The following is a 19,395-nucleotide window of genomic DNA, read 5'->3' on the forward strand; positions in this document are numbered from 1 at the left end:
ACCTCGTGATCCGCCCGCCTCAGCCTCCCAAAGTGTTGGGATTACAGGCATGAGCCACTGCGCCCTGCCGGGATTGTTTTTAAGGGCTAAATAAATATACCACAGTTGGAACACTGTCTGGCACACAGTACTTGCCAAATGGTAACTATTCATCTTCATGGAATCAAGACTGTGACACCCCACTGCATGGTTCTCAGTTTTGCGTGAGAAAATCGTGCTTTATGTGCTGTTTTTAGTACAAGAAGGGAAATCTGGAAGTCCCTGCCTAGAGGAGAGAAACAGGCAAGAAGAGGGAGTTGGTGAGTCCCAGCATTTCAGAGTTGGCAGGGACGAGTTAGGTCCCTATTTTATGGACGAGGAAGTGGAAGGGTGACGTGTCCTCGAGTCTCATTCAAGACCCACAGCCACAACTCCTTATGGAGAGTAGGACCAGGGCCCCAGGGTTGCTATGATCACGTTGCAGGTGAAAACTAACGCTCATTGGAAGACAGGAGCGGAGCATTTAGTTACAAAAACAGTTAACAATTTGGGTGTAACCAAGTTTAGTGAGCAAACGAAAGCTGTCAGACTCGGAAAAAGAGTTGCTAATGGAGCGCACTCTTTACTAATAACGGCTTTCTACAGAGATCATTGACACAGCTTCCAGTTACAAATGCCCGTGCGCTTCCAGTAGGACCGGAAAACTCCCAGCAACCAGCGATGAATGAAAACCCGAGTCCGGGCGAGCGGCGTGAGGGGCTGGGCAGCTGCCAGGCGGGGGCGGGGCAGCGGGTCACGTGTCTGGCTTCGAGGCGGGCGCCGGAGGGGGAACTCTGAGCATGATTGGTTCCTCCTAACCAGGTGACCGCAGGTCGCGTTCCGGTTGGCAGGCACCGGCCAGGGCCAGCGGCCTTCAGTCGGTAGGCGGCGGCGGAAGGAGGAGGAGCTCCAGCCGCGCTCTCTCCCGGCAGTGGCTGTGCCTCACAGCGCTTGTTGGGTTCCCCACCCCTTTTAAATAAGCCGGGCTGGTCACCGCCCTCGCAGACAAGTCAGCTCAAGGGAGGCGGCGGCAGCGCGGCGGTGGGGGTGCGGCCGAGGCCCGAGCCCTGCCCGGGGCCGGGCCACGGGGCGGGCGGGCGGGCGAACCGCGGGCGAGGCGGTGTCTGCTTGCGCGGTGCAGCCCCAGCGTAGCCCGGGGCTGCCGGTGCCGGCCGCGCCATTGTTGGGGGAGGGGGCGGCTGCTGAGGGCGGCGGAGTAGGGGGTGAGCGAAGGCGGCGGCGGAGAGGAGCGGAGGCTTCCCATGGGGAACACGCTGACCTGTTGCGTGTCCCCCAATGCCAGCCCCAAGCTGGGCCGGCGCGCGGGGTCGGCGGAGCTGTACTGCGCGTCCGACATCTACGAGGCGGCGTCCGGGGACGCGGTGGCAGTAGCGCCCGCTGTTGTGGAGCCTGCCGAGTTGGATTTCGGAGAGGGCGAGGGCCACCACCTGCAGCACATCAGCGACCGCGAGATGCCCGAAGGTAAGGAAGCGGCGGATGCCATCCGCCCTCGGGCTCACCTCTGCCCGCCGCCTCCCCCAGAGTCCCCCGGGAGGCATCCGCCGCCTCGGGCTCCTTCCTGCCGGTAGCCGGTTTTCCCGGGGCTGGGCTCCGGGACGAAGGCTGGCTCTGCCTCGCGTCCCCACCCCTTATTCTTTCCCTGCTGCGTCTGGCCAGTTTGTTTCCCTCCTTCTTACCGTAACGCCCAGTTCTTGCTCCCTCTTCCCATTCTCCCAAGCCGGCGTGGGACCCTCTAGTCCGCCGCCCTTCTTGTTTGTAGCTCTGTTCATTGTTTGGTGGGACTTTGCTAAGACTTTTGGGGTATATTGTTTTCCTTTTCTCAATGGAAACTCAAATACCTCAACTTCGGAGTACTCATCCCATTTCCTCCCTTAACCCATCCAGATGGTACCTTAAGTGAAGGAACCAGGTAAGGGTGTGATTGTTCCTTCCTCCCATCCGTGAAGGTAGCTGATGCCCGCGACAGTTTAGATCCAGATGTTTGGAGATTTCTTATTTAGGCTCAAAATAGAGGTTGCCATAGGAGACACTATATGGTATTCCTAATAGGTTAAGTCGGCTTGAAAGAAGCTGCTTTATTCCTTCCAACTATAATTTGAACACAGAAAGAAAGAAAATGGGGGGAGGGGCGTAAAATGACTGTGAAGGGTGTGAGAGGTTATTACCAGGGGTGCAGAAATGTTGTTTTTTTGAGACGAAATCTCGTTTTGTCTCCCGCCCAGGCTGGAGTGCAGTGGCGCGATCTCGGCTCGCTGCAACCTCCGCCTCTCGGTTTCAAGCGATTCGTCTGCCTCAGCCTCCCGAGTAGCTGAGATTACAGGTGTGCGCCACCACGTCCAGCTAATTTTTGAATTTTTAGTAGAGACGGGGTTTCACCATGTTGGTCAGGCTGGTCTCGAACTCCAGACTTCTTGATCCGCCCGCCTCGGCCTCCCAAAGTGCTGGGATTACAGGCGTGAGCCACCGCGCCCAGTGGTTGTTGTTAACTCAAAGGAGTTTAGCCACGGAGTTCTGATTACTTTAAAATTCCCACGGTGACAAATACATCTCCAGCCATTCTCCGGTGACTGAACAGACTTCATTACCTCCTTGTTCTAAAAGAGACGTGGGGTGGTTCATGGTTAGAAGTTTCAAAAGAGACAAAATATAAATTTAGACTTAATTTATAATGTAATGGTTTGGAAGTTAAAATGCTAGGCCCTGCCTGCTCAAAAGTGTTTGTTTCCGTGGCTCCCCTTCCTTCCTCCCAATCCTGCTAATAGAATCCTGGTCAAAGATGAGAATGTTGGAGTTCGTCAGACTCTAAACCGTTGGGGTAGGGGTGAGGAGAGAGGAAACGTTTAGTTTTTTGCCTCTAGAATTTTGGAAAGAGATAAGTCTAGGTAAAAATAATTCCGGGTAACAGCGTGATTCTTGAATAAAAACTAATTCCTTTGAAGTAGAAAAACATTGTATCTTAAAGATGTTTAAATCCAGGGGGCTCATTTGTTTCGTTTAAATGCCAGAGATTTCATTACTATAGAAGAAATGTGTTAGAACTCTTATATTTAAACTTTGCTTGGACTCTTAATTTCTTTAAAATAATAATTAAGCTTCATGATGGACATGCCTTTGTAACTAGGAACTACTGTACTCACCTTTCGGAATATTCAAACATTGTGAAAGAATGAACAAATATATTATGTGAGTTAGTTGATTGTACCTTTATACACAAAGCATGTAAGTACTTGTGAAAACTTAATGCTCTCTTAGTGGTTTCAGGTAAGCCTCTGAGTGATTTTACACACCAGTTAGTAGATGGGTGGGTGGTGTTGGGTGAGAGCCCCAAATAAGGCTCTCATCCAAATAAGGCTCTCACCCAGTGTACATGAAAATACATACTTTCATGTACATTTAATTTAGCCCTTCCAAAATAAGGCCTGTTTATATTCCCCGTGTTGCTAATGAAGAAATGAAGAGTTAGGTATCTGGAATGACTACGTAAGACAGCCACTGAACAGAACTAAGGTTCTCAGTTCTCAGACTGACATGGAGGTGAGATATACCAAGTTCAGTTCTTAAAAAACTTTAAAAAATCCAGAATGCATCATGTATTTTACCCATAAAATAGTCCTGTTTTTGAGAACTTACTTTGGTCTTGATTAGTTCCTTTCAAAGTTTATTTTACACGATTCAGAGGCAACATTTACATCTCTTTTCTTTTCTTTCTTTCTTTTCTTTTTTTTTTTTTTTTTTTTAAGAGAAAGAGTCTCACTGTGTTGACCAGGCTGGCCTTGAACTCCTGGCCTGGGCTCAAGCAGTCCTCCCACCTCAGCCTCCTGAATAGCTGGGACCACGGGCGTGTGCCATCTTGCCTGGCTCCATCTTATGTCTATACATTCATTTCAGTGGATAAGAATAAAAGTAGAGGTAACAAAATGGCCTAAATATACCCATCAAATAAACAGGTTGATAAATTTTAAAGAGTTTGTTCTGGTAACTGTGAATTGAAGCTGAGAATGCCCTGGACAGAGGAATATTAGGAGAAGCTGGCAAGAGGGAAGGTAAGGTACCAGGCATTAAGCATGGGATGATGATAAAGAGTGCTAAATCATAAAAGTTGAAAAAAGAGAATTTGTAAGCACAGAATTTACCATTGTATGTTAGTATGACTGTTACATTTTTATTTCAATTTGTCTCAAAATTTATTTTTGTGGCATTCAATAAAGTGATAATAGAAATCTCAATTTTGGCATTTGCCTATTATTCATAAGTTTCCATAGAAACATGGCCAGAACACCAAATATAAAGTATAGACACATTGAAAGTTTGCTTTTAATATCTTTATTTCAGACAATTTTATATCAGTCTCCCTGGAAACAGAAATTCTTACTTAGATGTAAAACATTTGGCTGGGCGTGGTGGCTCATGCCTGTAATCCCAGCACTTTGGGAGGCTGAGGTGGGCGGATCACGAGGTCAGGAGTTCGAGACCAGCCTGGCCAACATGGTGAAACCCCGTCTCTACTAAAAATACAAAAATTAGCTGGGCGTGGTGGCGGGCGCCTGTAATCCCAGCTACTCAGGAGGCTAAGGCAGGAGAATGGCTTGAACCCGGGTGACAGAGTTTGCAGTGAGCTAAGATCATGCCACTGCACTCCAGCCTGGGCAGTGGAACAAGACTCTGTCTCAAAACAAACAAACAAAAAATTTAGCTTTTCTACAATGAAGAATTATTTTTGTTACTTAGACAAAAATCCTACATAAGTGACGCTTGGCTTTGTTCTTCAAGCTATTTCTTTTTTTTTTTTTTTTTTTTTTTTGACAGAGCTTCACTCTTGCCTAGGCTGGAGTACAGTGGCACAAACTTGGTTCAGTGCAGCCTGTTCCTCCCGTGTTCAAGCGATTCTCCTGCCTCAGCCTCCCAAGTAGCTGGGATTACAGGCACATGCCACCATGCCCAGCTAATTTTTGTATTTTTAGTAGAGACGGGGTTTTGATATGTTGGCCAGGCTGGTCTCGAACTCCTGACCTCAAGCCATCCAGCTGCCTTGGCCTCCCAAAGTGCTGGGATCATAGGCGTGAGCCACCGCGCCTGGCTTTTTTTTTTTTTTTTTTGAGACAGAGTTTTGCTCTTGTTGCTCAGGCTGGAGTGGAATGGTGCGATCTCGGTTTACTGTAACCTCCGCCCCCGGGGTTCAAGTGATTCTCCTGCGTCAGCCTCCTGAGTAGCTGGGATTACAGGTGTGTGCCGCCACGCCCAGTTAATTTTTTGTGTTTTTAGTAGAGATGGTTTCACCATGTTGGCCAGGCTGGTCTGGAACTCCTGACCTAAGGTGATCCACCTGTCTCGACCTCCCAAAGTGCTGGGATTACAGGCGTGAGCCACCACACCTTGTCTCATCAAGCTATTTCAAAGAGATGCTCCTAAGAACCTAGTAAACATTTCAGATAGACTCAAAGTATTTTCTACTACCTTGCCTGTTTTTGTTTTTTTTTTTTTTGGAGACAGAGTCTCGCTCTGTCACCCAGGCTGGAGTGCAATGGTGTGATCTTGGCTCACTGCAAGCTCCGCCTCCCGGGTTCACGCCATTCTCCTGCCTCAGCCTCCCGAGTAGCTGGGAACTACAGGCGTCCGCCACCATGCCCGGCAAATTTTTTTTGTATTTTTAGTAGAGGTGGGGTTTCACCGTGTTAGCCAGAATGGTCTCGATCTCCTGACCTCGCGATCCGCCCACTTCGGCCTCCCAAAGTGCTGGGATTACAGGCGTGAGCCACTGCGCCTGGCCCTACCTTGCCTTTATTTAATGGTATGTCTAACATAACTGACGGTAGTATCACTAACACAAAATAAGATACTAAGATCTTATTGTCCAATTTTATTAGTACTCTCGACTTTTCATAGAGCATTTTATGTTCTGACGTTAGGAGCTTTGCTCATTTGCTGGCTAAAGGCACTCTCTGAAGTGACCCTTTCTATTCTCTTCCACTGATGGGTGAAGGTAGGGAAAGAATTGGCAATGTAATGTGGAAAAACCTCTGAGCAACAGATCTTTCCTCTTTCCAGTAGCTATTTTAAGCCCTCTTTTTTTTTTTTTTTTTTTTGCTTTTTTGAATAATATGATGTAAAATACGTAGAGAATACAGAAAAGTCATTGATTATGGTATGCATATGAATATAACATTTTATTTTAGAAAAATGAGATTATTCTATATGAGCTGCTTCATAACTTAGACAGCAGTGAAATAATGTCATAAATTCCTGAATCACTGCTTGACATCCAGAGAGTGCTCCAGGATATCTTTCCATGCCAGGACACCCTGCTCTATCGCATGCCTTCTAGTAACTGCTTAACGTACCATCAGATGGTTGGAGTATCATTTATTTACCTATCCTTTATGATTGGGCATCTTTCCTAGTAACATCATACACAGTCTCATTACATTTGATTTCAAGGATACCGATAAAAACATGTTTTGATGACTGATGCCTTGTATCTCCCTATAGAATTTAGTTAAATCTATGGGTTGAGTCATTTTGTAGTTAAGATATTTTAGTATTCAGTGTTCTTATGGGCCAGGCGCAGTGGCTCACGCCTGTAATCCCAGCACTTTGGGAGGCCGAGGCGGGTGGATCACGAGGTTGGGAGATTAAGACCATCCTGGCTAACACGGTGAAACCCCATCTCTACGAAAAATACCAAAAATTAGCTGGGCGTGGTGGCGGGCGCCCGTAGTCCCAGCTACTCGGGAGGCTGAGGCAGGAGAATGGTGTGAACCCGGGAGGCAGAGATTGCAGTGAGCCAAGATCGTGCCACTGCACTCCAGCCTGGCGACAGAGCGAGACTCCATCTCAAAAAAAAAAAAAAAAAATGTTCTTATGCCAAATTGGAGTTAGCATTGACTTTTTCCTGGACATTAGAATTCATCATTTAATATTTTTTGTTTCTTGGTAGCCTATCTTGCATCTTTAATTCTGAATAGCTACCACTTTAAAAGATTCGATGCTTACCACTTTAAAAGATTTGATTAGATGACAAATCAAGAGAGAGCGTTAGAAGAAATCTTAAAAGATGTGGGAAAACTGGGAGAAACTTGACTAGTTTTGGGGTGTGCTGAAACAGATGTTTATTGAGTACCTTTAGGTGGCCAGGCTGTGTTCCAGATTCAGGGCAAACAGTGGTATACAAGACAGAGCCTCATCCTAACTCTGATCCTTACATTCTGGAGGGAGCTAGGGATAGATAATATATGACTAATCAAGAATGTTAGGTGGTGAGGTGCTGGGGAAAAAAGTCAAATAGGGTCATGGATTGGGGAGGAGGACAGTTAATGAGGGTTGTGGGGATGAAAGATGGCTGCTCTCCTTACGTGACCTATGAGCAGTCCTAAAGTGAGAAGGGAGCCTTGTGAGGATGGTTGGCAAGAGCCAGGGGTCCACGCAGACGGAAAGTTACTTTGGAGTTCCTTGAATGGGAGCAAACTTGTTTTTGGCCAAGGACAGAAAGACACAGGGTGGCTGCAGAAAAGTGAAAAGGATGCCAGGACTATGGTGGGTTAAGGCCATGTATGTATAGTGGGCCTTGGCAAAGAATATAGACTTTAGTTGTGATAGGAAACCATTGGAGGATTATAGCCTGGGAAATATTTTTAATTCTTTTTTTTTTTTGAGATGGAGTCTCACTGTGTTGTCCAGGTTGAAGTACAGTGGCTCAATCTCAGCTCACTGCAACCTCCTGCTCCCGGGTTCAAGTGATTCTCCTGCCTCAGCCTCCTGAGTAGCTGGGACTACAAGCACATGCCACTACACCTGGCTAATTTTTTGTATTTTTTAATAGAGATAGGGTTTCTCCATGTTAGCCAGGATGGTCTCGATCTCCCAACCTCGTGATCCGCCCACCTTGGCCTCCCAAGGTGCTGGGATTACAGGTGTGAGCCACCACGCCCAGCCAATATTTTTAATTGTTTCAGAAAAAAATTAGACGGTGGCTCATGCCTATAATCCCAGCAGTTTGGGAAGCAGAGGCAGGAGGATTGCTTGAGCCCAGGAGGGGGCTGGGACTAGCCTGGACAACATGCTGAGACTCTGCCTCTACAAAAGGTAAATTAGCCAGGTGTGGTGGCACACACCCATAGTCCCAGCTACTCAAGAAGCTGAGGCAGGAGAATCTCCTGAGCCCAGGAGTCAAGGCTGGAGTGAGCTGTGATTGCTCCACTGCCCTCCAGCCTGGGTGATGGTGAGACTGTCTCAAAAAAAAAGATCAGACTAGCTGCAAAAGTAGGTAACAAAGTGATGAATAGACAAGTCACAGAAAAATAAATGCAGATGATCCTTAAACACAGCTTCACACTTAAGAGAAATACAAACGAAAAGTATGCTGTGATTTCTCTGTTGGGAGAAGATCCAAAAACTTGACAATACATTCTTTGGTGTGGCTGCGAAGAGAGTTGCATTCGTATACTGCTGGTTAAAATGCAAGGTGGTTTGACTCCCTGAAGAGGAATTTGGCATAATCTCAAACATTGCAAATGCATTTAATCCAGAAATCCTACTTAAAGGAATTTATCCTGAAGGCATACCCCATAAATATGAAATAACATGTGCATGAGATTTTGTTGCATTATTTTCAATAGCTAAATATTGGAAATAATTAATATGTCTAGTAAGAAATTGGTAAAATAAACTGTTATATCCACACAGAGGAGAACTATGGAGCTGTTAAAAAAAAAAAAAAAAAAAAACTCTTTACTGCTATGGAGTGATACCAGATATCCAGGATATGTTACATGAAAAAAACAACTAGGAGAAAGTACAGTAATGTACGAAATAATATGTATTTGCTTATTTAAAACAACAACACTGAAAGGAATTCTTGGTGGTGGTGTGTGACTGTTTTTCCCTTAATTTCAAGGGCAGCCAAAGTGCATATTTGCTCAAGATGTTATTTTGGTATGGCCTTTCCAATAAATGCTAACTGTTCACTTTTGCTTTTAATTTGTGAAAACTTTGTTTTATAATTTATGGTGTGTTATGTGGTATATAGCAATAGCTTTTTTTTTTTTTTTTTTGAGATGGAGTCTAGTTCTGTTGCCCAGGCTGGAGTACAGTGGCACGATCTCAGCTCACTGCAACCTCCACCTCCTGGGTTCCAGCAGTTCTCCTGCCTCAGCCTCCTGAGTAGCTGGGACTACAGGCGTGTGCCACCAGGCCCAGCTAATTTTTATATTTTTAGTAGAGAAGGGGTTTCGCCATCTTGGCCAGGCTGGTCATGAACTCCTGACCTCAGGTGATCTGCCCACCTCAGCCTCCCAAAATGCTGGGATTACAGGTGTGAGCTACTGTGCCTGGCTTATAGCAATTGCTCTTGCATTTCATTTTATTCTCACTATATTTTGAGTTAGGTAGTATAAGAATTATACTTGTTTTACATATGAGAAGACAGGCTTTGAGAGGTGTAAATTGAATTTTCCAAGGTTTTTTAATTTGTTTTTTGTTTTTGAGATGGTCTTTCTCAGTTGCCGAGGCTGGAGTGCAGTGGTGTGATCATAGCTCACTGCAGCCTCCACTTCCTGGGCTCAAGTGATCCTCTTGCCTCAGCCTCTCAAGTAGCTGGGACTAAGAGTTTTCCAAGGTTTAAAAAGATAAGACTTGGTATGGTCAGGTGTGGTGGCTCATGCCTGTAGTCCAGCACTTTGGGAGGCTGAGGCGGGTGGATCACGAGGTCAGGAGATGGAGACCATCCTGGCCAACATGGTGAAACCCCATCTCTAATAAAAATACAAAAATTAGTTGGGCTTGGTAGCACATGCCTGTAGTCCCAGCTACTTGGGAGGCTGAAGCAGAAAAATTGCTTGAACTCAGGAGGCAGAGGTTGCAGTGAGCCGAGATCACGCCACTGCACTCCAGCCTGGGCGGTAGAGTGAGACTCCGTCTCAAAAAAAAAGAAGGCTTGGTAGATCAAGAATGTAAATTTCAGATATATGGCCTATAGGATTATAATTTATAGAATGACTCATGGGCTTCTTTGGATACTGCCTTTTTTCCACCTTTTTTTCAGTTAATTAAGCTTTGGAGTTAAAATAATAACATTGGATAATGAAAAATGAAATGGAGGTACTTGTAACCCAGACTTTTTTTTTTTTCTCTCTGTATGAGACCGGGTCACAACTCTGCCTGTCGCCCAGGCTGGAGCGCAGTAGTGCCGTTCGAGCTCACTGTAACCTCAAATCCCTGGGCTCAAGCTATCCTGCTACTTCAGCCTCCCAAATAGCTGGAACTACAGGCATATGCCTCCACATCCAACTAATTTTTTAAAAATTTTTGTAGAGATGAGGGTCTCACTATGTTGCCCAGGCTGGTCTTGAACTGTTCTCAAGTGATCCTTCTGCCTCAACCTCCCAGAGTGCTGGGATTACAGGTGTGAGTCACTGCACTCCACCCAGAAATATTCTTAAAAGTCTAAAAAAGGAGTTAAGTGCTATTAAGAAATACACAAAGGGAGAAAGGTATACTATAGCATATGAAATGTCACAGCTCAGTCACAGTCACTAAAACATAGATTGAGGAGTGAAGGTAAGATAAAGCAAGACTGAACGCTGACGTAGAAGGAGGTAGAGAAGTGGTTTGGAAACCAGATTTAGGATTGTCAGAAGCTAGGAAGGCAGAAGCAAGGCATGAGTGCGCATGAGACTGGAGCTTGGCTGTGTACTGTGTGACCTCAGATGAGGCAGGGAAGCTCAAGTCCCATCAGGTAAGACTTAGCTGATGGGTGGAACGTGTGAACATAGATAAAATCTCAAGAGTTTACATCATAATTGAGAGGTTTGAAATGTTTGTGTTATGGACCGTAAGACTAATACGGTGTGCAGTATGATAGAGCAGGTCAGTAAATGCAGTAAGCCTTTAAATAAACAGATGTCCAGCAGTTGGCCCAGAAACTGCCAATATCTCCTGTTTAATTGGGACATATTGAAATCAATATGTTGAAATCAATCTCTTTCTCTGAAATATGCTGCTTCTGTCAGTTACTTTCTTGGTTGCTGTCCTCTCCCTTTAATATTTTGACAAGAAAAATCATTCCTTTACAGTTTACAATTGCATAATTTTAACACTTTTAGCCTTTAGTAATTATGCATTTCATTTATTCTAAGTTCCATATTTTTACATTTTTAATTAACATCTGTGAAATTGAGATGGCTGATAGATTCAAGGAAAAGCAGTGTTCAATGTCAGTGGATCTTACAGATTTCTTCCCCTGAGGGGTGTTTATATTAAGACCTGAGTTTAATTTTTTTTTGTCTTACTTGCCCCCCATCATACTATCATGCTTTCAAATTAAGTTGCAATTTAAATTGATAATACAAAACAGGTGGGTCTTAGAATACAATTTTAGACGTAACCCCTAACCATGATATCAAAAACTATTTCTCCTAGTTTCAAACATTCTTAGGAATTTTTTGTTTTTTTTTGTTTTGAGACAGAGTCTTGCTCTGTTGCCAGGCTGGAGTGCAGTGGCGCCATCTCGGCTCACTGCAACCTCCGCCTCCTGAGCTCAAGCAATTCTCCTGCCTCAGCCTCCCGAGTAGCTGGGACTACAGGTGCACGCCGCCACACCCAGCTAATTTTTTTTTTTTTTTTGTATTTTAGTAGAGATGGGGTTTCACCATGTTGCCCAGGCTGGTCTTGAACTCCTAAGCTCAGGCAATCCACCCGCCTTGGCCTCCCAAAGTGCTAGTATTACAGGCGTGAGCCACCACGCTCAGCCCATTATTAGGAGTTTTTTAAAAAATAATTTTTGAAGGCATTCACGTATAAGATGCATGGTAATTGATGAGTTTCTGTTTTCCAGACATTTCTCTAAATTTTGTATGTGCATGTTTGTGGAGCCTAATGCCTTAATAGTTGGCAGTCTTACCTTTGTGATAGTGAGAATAGAGTAGTATCATTTGTCAGAGTCTCCCCTAGGTTCTTGAGGAAAGAGTTAATGGAGAGTGCAGAAATGATACTCTGTGTGTGTGTGTGTGTGTGTGTGTGTATGCAGACGTTTACTGTCTAATGGCTTAAATGTCCATTCTGTAAAATAGCAATGTGTGGTATTTATTGTTAGTGCAAGTTATATAGCAAATTGTATCAAATAAATAAATGCAAGTTACACCATGGTGATGTTCCTCATTCACATCAGTAGGAATTTTTTTTAAGCATCCAAAGCTGTGGTAGGAGCTAAAACTGGTATAATTGGTGGCATTATATCCTAATATACCCTTAACTCCTTTAGAAAGCAACTGAGCACTATATATTGAGCGGTAAAAACAATCTGACCTTTTGGTCTGATTATCCCACTTTTGTGAAAAATCTTTCCTAAGGAGATTTTTAAAATAATTTTAAAATACCATAAAATTGAAGGTTTTCCTCCTAAGAGCAGAGCTTTGTAAGTACCTAAGTCCCCAACAATATGGGATTGGCTGAGTGGAGTATAGGAATAACACTTGATGGACCATCATTTATCCATTACACAGTAAATATTCTCCATTGGAGTGGAGATCATTTGTAAAATAAGACCTAAGTTGTATATGGATTAGAGCTATTTTTTTTTTAACATGCATAAGAAAAGCAACTTAAGGCTGGGCACAGTGGCTCACGCCTGTAATCCCAGCACTTTGGGAGGCCGAGGCAGGCAGATCATGAGGTCAGGAGTTCGAGACCAGCCTGGTCAACATAGTGAAACCCCGTCTCTACTAAAAATGCAAAAGGTAGCTGGGCATGTTGGCACATGCCTGGAGTCCCAGCTACTTGGGAGGCTGAGGCAGGAGAATTGAACCTGGGAGGTGGAGGTTGCAGTGAGCCGAGATCAGGCCACTACACTCCAGCCTGGGTGATAGAGCGAGACTTCATCTCAAAAAGAAAAGCAACTTAAAGTAATGGTTGTGAGTTTATAATTTGTAATTTGTTTGTTTGTAATTTGCAAATGAAGCATTATTTTGACTCTTGGAAATTTCTGTTCATGGTAAGATATTAAAGGAATGAGCTAGAGGCTTTTACCTATCACCACCTTTAGTGTGATCACATCAGTATTGTTGATAAACCAGGCCTCTTACTTGCAAGTTCAAAAAATCTATCTCAAAATAGTTAAAAATTTAAAAAAACTGTATAACCAGGGATTCACATAGTCAGTTAGGGATTACTTGACCCAGGAATTAAGTGATCTCAGAACTTGTCTCAGTTCTGCTCTTCTGTTGATCTCTCCTGAAAAGACACCCTTCATGATGGCAGAGGGAGCCACTGGTGGCAGCTCCTGGCTGGCTAGCAGTGCTAGAGTACAGCCCTGCCTTTCTCCTCTGGTTCTTGGGAAGTCCCAAGAGAAATGTAATTGATTGGCCAGCTGTAAGTCACATGTCCACCCTAAAACCCCTGAGTTGAGGGAGTACCAGCTTGTTACTTGGGCTAATTGGCTTTTTTCTCTATATCTTATCATTTCTTTTATCCTAGTTGCCTTGGATTTTTTTTTTTTTTAAGATGTAGTCTTCCTCTGTTGCCCAGGCTGGGGGGCAGTGGCATGATCTTGGCTCACTGCAGCCTCTGCCTCCTGGGTTCAAGCGATTCTTCTGCTTCAGCTTCCTGAGCAGCTGGGACTAGAGGCGCACGCCATCACGCCTGGCTGATTTTTTTGTATTTTTAGTAGAGATGGGGTTTCACTGGGTTGGTCAGGCTGGTCTCAAACTCCTGACCTCATGATCTGCCAGCCTCGGCCTCCCAAAGTACTGGGATTACAGGCATGAGCCACCATGCCCAGCTGCCTTGGATATTTCTTATATTTACACAGTAGCACATCTTGGTTTTCTTATATTTAAATACATAGTAGCACATCTTGGTTTGGGGCGGGGGAGGTGTGTGTGTGAAGTCTGCTTCTCTTTGATTTTGGTACTTAATTTTCCTGGACTTCCATTGAAAATTCCTAATTAAACTTTATCCTGACATAGGTACTGATTCATAATATGGCTTCTTCTGTAAACATTAGTTATTATTTAGATTCAAATGGTAGTATATTTGCTTTCTTTTTGAAAGGAAGTAGTCATGAATCCTTTTAGAAGCTTTAGGTAGAGGCCGAGTGTGGTGGCTCACGCCTGTAATCCCAGCACTTTGGGAGGCCGAGGGGGGCAGATCACAAGGTCAGGAGTTTGAGACCAGCCTGGCCAGCATAGTGAAACCCAGTCCCCACTAAAAATACAAAAATTAGCCGGGCATGGTGATGCGTGCCTGTAATCCCAGCTAGTTGGGAGGCTGAGGCAGGACAATTTGCTTGAACCCGGGAGGTGGAGGTTGCAGTGAGCCAAGATTACACCACTGCACTCCAGCCTGGGCAAAAGAGTGAGACTCTGTCTCGGAAAAAAAAAAAAAAAAAAAGGAGCTTTAGGTAGAGGCAGCTGTGAAAGTCTCTGCCTGTCATTTTGGGCACAAATGATTTTATTTTTCCAAATAGCTTAAAATTGTCACATCATCTTTTCAAGATGTGGAAAAACTTCAAACATAATTTTTGTGTGGGTCTTTTACATAAGAATAGTTTTCTCCAAAAGCGGTTTAAAAAAGTTCAGTGAAGGAATTTCCATGGAGAACAAAGCAGTTGGTTTAGGTATGTAAGTTTTTAGTGATCTGGCAGTACTATTAAAATGGATGATTCATAATTCATTTTAACCAGGAAGTCCCAAAATTATGTTCATATAAGATTCTAACCAAATTACTTGGAAGAGAGAAAAGGATTCTAGGTAGATAAATCTGTGAAATGCTGAGTTAGACAGTAATCACTACTAGACTGATTAGTTTTTAATATATCAATGTGCATTTTGATTTTGTAAGAGCCAGGGATAGAGTATATTGTCATTTGACCACTAAATCGCTTTTTTAAAAGTAGAGCAATTCTATTAATATGTAGTTTTGGGAAATATCGCCTTAACTGTTACTCTGGATCTTGGCCCAGTTTCTTACAAGATTGGTTAAGATAAGTGGCTTGAAATGGACCTTGCTGGGCCGGGCGCAATGGCTCACCCCTGTAATCCCAGCACCTTGGGAGGCTGAGGTGGGTGGATCACCTGAGGTCAGGAGTTTGAGACCAGCCTGGCCAACATGGTAAAACCCGTCTCTACTAAAAATACAAAAATTAGCCGGCGTAGTGGCAGGCACCTGTAATCCCAGCTATTTGGGAGACTGAGGCAGGAGAATTGCTTGAACCCTGGAGGTGGAGGTTGCAGTGAGCCGACACCATGCCACTGCACTCCAGCCTGGGTGACAGAGTGAGACTCCATCTCAAAAAAAAAAAAAAGTACCTTGCTGAAGAATATCATAGATTTTTATTTTTTCCGCTCATGACAATTTTTATCCCATATTATGGCAAAGTTTGTCTCATGAAAATTCAAGAGTCTGTTTTGTAGTCTTGCCTAAATATATTATCCAACTTTGGTGCAAGGTGGACTACAGGCAGATTTATCTTGACATAGATAGGGGCAAAATTTTTTAGAAACAGCCCTAAGATTTGCTTTAAAACGTACTCTTGATGAAACACCAAATTAACCATGCTGTTAGAAGGAAGAAGTGAGAAATTGAGGGCAAACGTTAATCATTTTCTAACATGTTCCTGTATATTAGAACACAGAACTTCCATTTAGTTCTCTTAAATCTGCCATGATGAATGGCCCCCCAAAAAACCACAGCTAACTAAATTAGTTTACTTATTGAATGGAGTTAGAATTAGCCGTTTAATTGTCTAAAGAACATTTGCCAAAAACAACTCTTTGTTTTACCATATTTGATGTATTGAGCTGGTGCCTAACGCTAACTGGCCACAGCATCACTTGCTACTTGAGATTGTTCTTGAAATGTGCTAGTAATAGCAGCAAAGAGGAGAGTGTGGTTATATTTCTATTTGATAAGTTGAAGGAGGAGGGCATGTGTATGATTCATCTAACGTTTGTACCAGATTATTTAGGTGCAGATTTTGTATTAAAAGTCTCTGACACAGCCTGGTTTTGTTCCACATGTGTGGAGAGATTCTACGATTTTGCATTCCCCAGGAGTATTTCTGTATTGTCTTTATTTCCTTTATATTTATTACTAAAAACTTACCTGAAGACTGTTAAAAGTGATTAAAATGGATGTGTATTTCAGAAATCATCTTTTCTACTCACCTAAAGTATCACATCTTTTTCCTCCTCTTCTATAGATTTAGCTTTGGAGTCAAACCCTTCTGACCATCCAAGGGCAAGCACAATTTTCCTGAGCAAATCTCAAACGGATGGTAAGACAATACTGTTTTTTCCTTCCAAGGAAAAGACTGAAAACTGTTTCTGTTTTATTGGATGTATTATAGAAGGTATTTAGAAGAACTGATGTATTAGTTTAAATTTTTCTTTTCATATGTTCACTTATTTTAATATGTGATATACTTTCCTTTAGTTGTGATTGTTTAGTAATAACATGTAGACCTATTTACAGGTTTTGCCACCTTTTTATAACACAATTAATTGGCCACATGATTTAGTAACATGGATTTTTTTTTTTTTTTTGAGAGGCTGGGGTGCCTTTATTGCCCAGGCTGGAGTGCAATGATGGGGCCTCAGCTCACTGCAGCCTCCGTCTCCCACGTTCAAGCAATTCTCCTGCCTCAGCCTCCCAAGTAGCTAGGACTACAGGCATGAGCCACCATGTCCGGCTAATTTTTGTATTTTTAGTAGAGATGGGGTTTCACCATGTTGGCCAGGCTGGTCTCGAACTCCTGACCTTCTGATCTGCCCTCCTCAGCCTCCCAAAGTGCTGGGATTACAGGCGTGAGCCGTCTGGCCAGTATCATGGATTTATGCTTATTTCTCCATACTTCTTTGACCTCTTTCCCTTGCTCCAAAAGAGTACATTTTAAAGATGAATGATAGGATTTAAGCTGCAGCTTGGTTTCATTTGAACAACAACAAAAAATCAGTTCATATACAGGGATTGAATCTGTGATTTTGGCTTCCTTTTATACAATGCTCTAACCACATGAGCCTATCACATTCAAATTTATGCTACTGAGAACTTTTAAGCTATTAGCTTTTCCATCCTAATGTAGTGTAAATATAAACATGCCCCATGGTGTTTCCCAGAAGGTTAGCCTCAGCAAGTGAAACTTACGTACATTTTCCTTGTCCTGCTTGTTTTAGGATGAGAATCAGAACTGTTGTATTTTTCTGTACTCCTGTTTATCTTCCTTAAAATTATGTTAAATCCTAATTTATTTGCTAAAAAGCTATATACAGCTAGGTTTTTCATTTGATTTCAACAGCAAGAATACAAGAAGTGGGGGTTCTATAATATTTGAAGTAATGCAGCACAGCACAAAGCGGGGGGGTTGTAAGCAGCATTTTCGAAGCTCGTGTGGACTTTGTCTTGAGCTGGTCATTTCTGGTTAGGATAGTTGTATTTCTCAGTTTCTTTCAGAGCCATAGGCTTCTCACACATACAGAGTGTGGAAGCAGTAAAAGAAGAGCTATCCCATGCTCCTCTTTCTTCAGTGGTAAGCAGTGTGTGCTTGTGATACTTGTCTAGCATCAAAGGAAGAGGCAGTATAGGAAACAAAGCATGGTCCAAGTCCCTCTTGGAGCTTTTATTCTTCTGGCCTTTGTTAAAATGATTTTATGTGCTGAATATACCATGTTCAATTAGGTTAACATTCATTTTAACATTTAAATTTAAGGTAGTTTACTTTCCACTTGTGTAAAGACCCGTTTATTTTTTCAGTAACATATTAGTAGATGACCAGTAAGTGGTTCAGGATGTTTGTAGTGATTGTGGTGCAGCTAGAGATTGGCACCTAGCCAGAAACTGGTTCTTAGGGCTGTCAGGTGTTAGATCTTGGTAATTAAAGTAAGCTACCTGTAAATGTAGAATTAAAAAATACTACCGGATGATGGTTCAGATATACAACAGGGAAACCAATTAGCTAAATTTCTCATTTAGCGTAATTTGTTTTGCCCCTTTCTTTTGTACGTAGGGATTCTTTCATTTCTATGTAATAGAATATCTGTTAGGTCAAAAAGTAAAACTAAGTTTTTAGATTTTATTTTATGGGATTCATCTTGCCAGATGATTTAAATGATGAGTTTTGTTAGAAATTATTTTTTAAATGGAATTTTATATCATTTTGTATATTGGTAATCAGATGATTAGCAACTACTTTTATACTGTGGCATTTGTATCAGAATTGATCAGCTAATTTTTTTTATTCTTAGTGCGAGAAAAGAGGAAGAGCAACCATTTAAACCATGTAAGTAAACAGTTGGAAAGCTAAGAAATTAACAGTTGAATTAAAAGTATGTCTGTCATGATTCCATAAAAATATAATGGGGACCCAATACTGTTAGTATGGGCCTCTTTTTGTGGATTTTCTAAATCGTTTCTATTTTTCTAAGAATCAGATTTATGCAGGAAAGTCTTTGACTTAGTGTACCCATTTGTTAAGGGTTTCTGACATTTAAGTTAAATTTCAATAATTTGGTTGTGGTATAAATATCTGCCTTAAATATTTTTGCCTAAAGTTTTTAATCTTTTTAAAAATCAAGTAACAAAATTATAATAGCTAAGTTCATTTTTAGCACTATATGTTGACTTCCTGTCACAGCAAGTGAAAGCTTAGCTTCCTCACTCCACCGTGACCTTATTTTCTTCCCTCTATTTCTCCCACATAGATCACATTTTTAATTAAATCAGTAATTGATGTTTACATTGTTACGGTTATACAGATATTATTCACTGCTGAGTCATATATTATTCTCACTGTCTTCTCCTTGTACATCCTTTGTTTCTCTTAAATATTTCTGAAATCTGAGCATGTCTGCACGTCTCTTTCTAGCCTGCACTAGCTCACACAGCCAAATGCAGTAGTAACCCTTGGCTGGTCTCCTTGCTTTCATGTCTTTGTGTGTGTGTGTGTGGAATTAATTTCCTGACTATATTCATTTGGCTGTTTTCTAACAGCTATTTTTCCCCCCAAATGTTGTAGCATTTGCCACATGCCTATCAAAAATATTTCCATCTACTAAAACACATCTGTTCCATTTTTCTCTTGGAGACAGCTTTCCTCAGCCTTTTGTCATCCTCTTCAAATATAGATGGGCTTTTCCTAAGACTGCTCTGTGCCTGTTTTCCTGGGATGTCTCTCTGAAGTCATCTGGGATCTCACATAACTGTCCTCTTGTGTTGGGTCCCCTAAATCCTAGATTCTGTGTTTCCCTCTATCTTGTTATCCTTCCTAGTTGTACTGGAGTACATTTTCCTGGGGAAGGGCCCATAGACAGACATATTTAGAGATCTAGCCTGTCTGAAAACCTCCCCTATTTCTTTTTCTCTCTTTTTTTT

The 19,395-nt window shown here is 42.6% G+C and overlaps 1 protein-coding gene across 3 annotated transcripts in view; it reads left to right on the plus strand.

Moving 5' to 3' along the window:
• Positions 1-582: 582 nt before the first annotated feature.
• The window catches only part of CCNYL1 (cyclin Y like 1), a 47,018-nt gene continuing 28,205 nt past the window's right edge, over positions 583-19,395 (plus strand). For 2 of the 3 annotated variants that reach the window (XM_009238043.3, XM_009238044.3), the window contains exons 1-3: positions 583-1,500; positions 16,229-16,303; positions 18,270-18,304. In XM_009238043.3, coding sequence (XP_009236318.1) covers positions 1,281-1,500; positions 16,229-16,303; positions 18,270-18,304 — 330 coding nt within the window. In that variant the 5' untranslated portion in view covers positions 583-1,280. The remainder of the gene's footprint in view (positions 1,501-16,228; positions 16,304-18,269; positions 18,305-19,395) is intronic. The other variant, XM_054549711.2, reaches the window with a different exon arrangement.

The sequence above is a fragment of the Pongo abelii genome, chromosome 11, assembly GCF_028885655.2.
Source record: "Pongo abelii isolate AG06213 chromosome 11, NHGRI_mPonAbe1-v2.0_pri, whole genome shotgun sequence".
NCBI lineage: Eukaryota > Metazoa > Chordata > Mammalia > Primates > Hominidae > Pongo > Pongo abelii.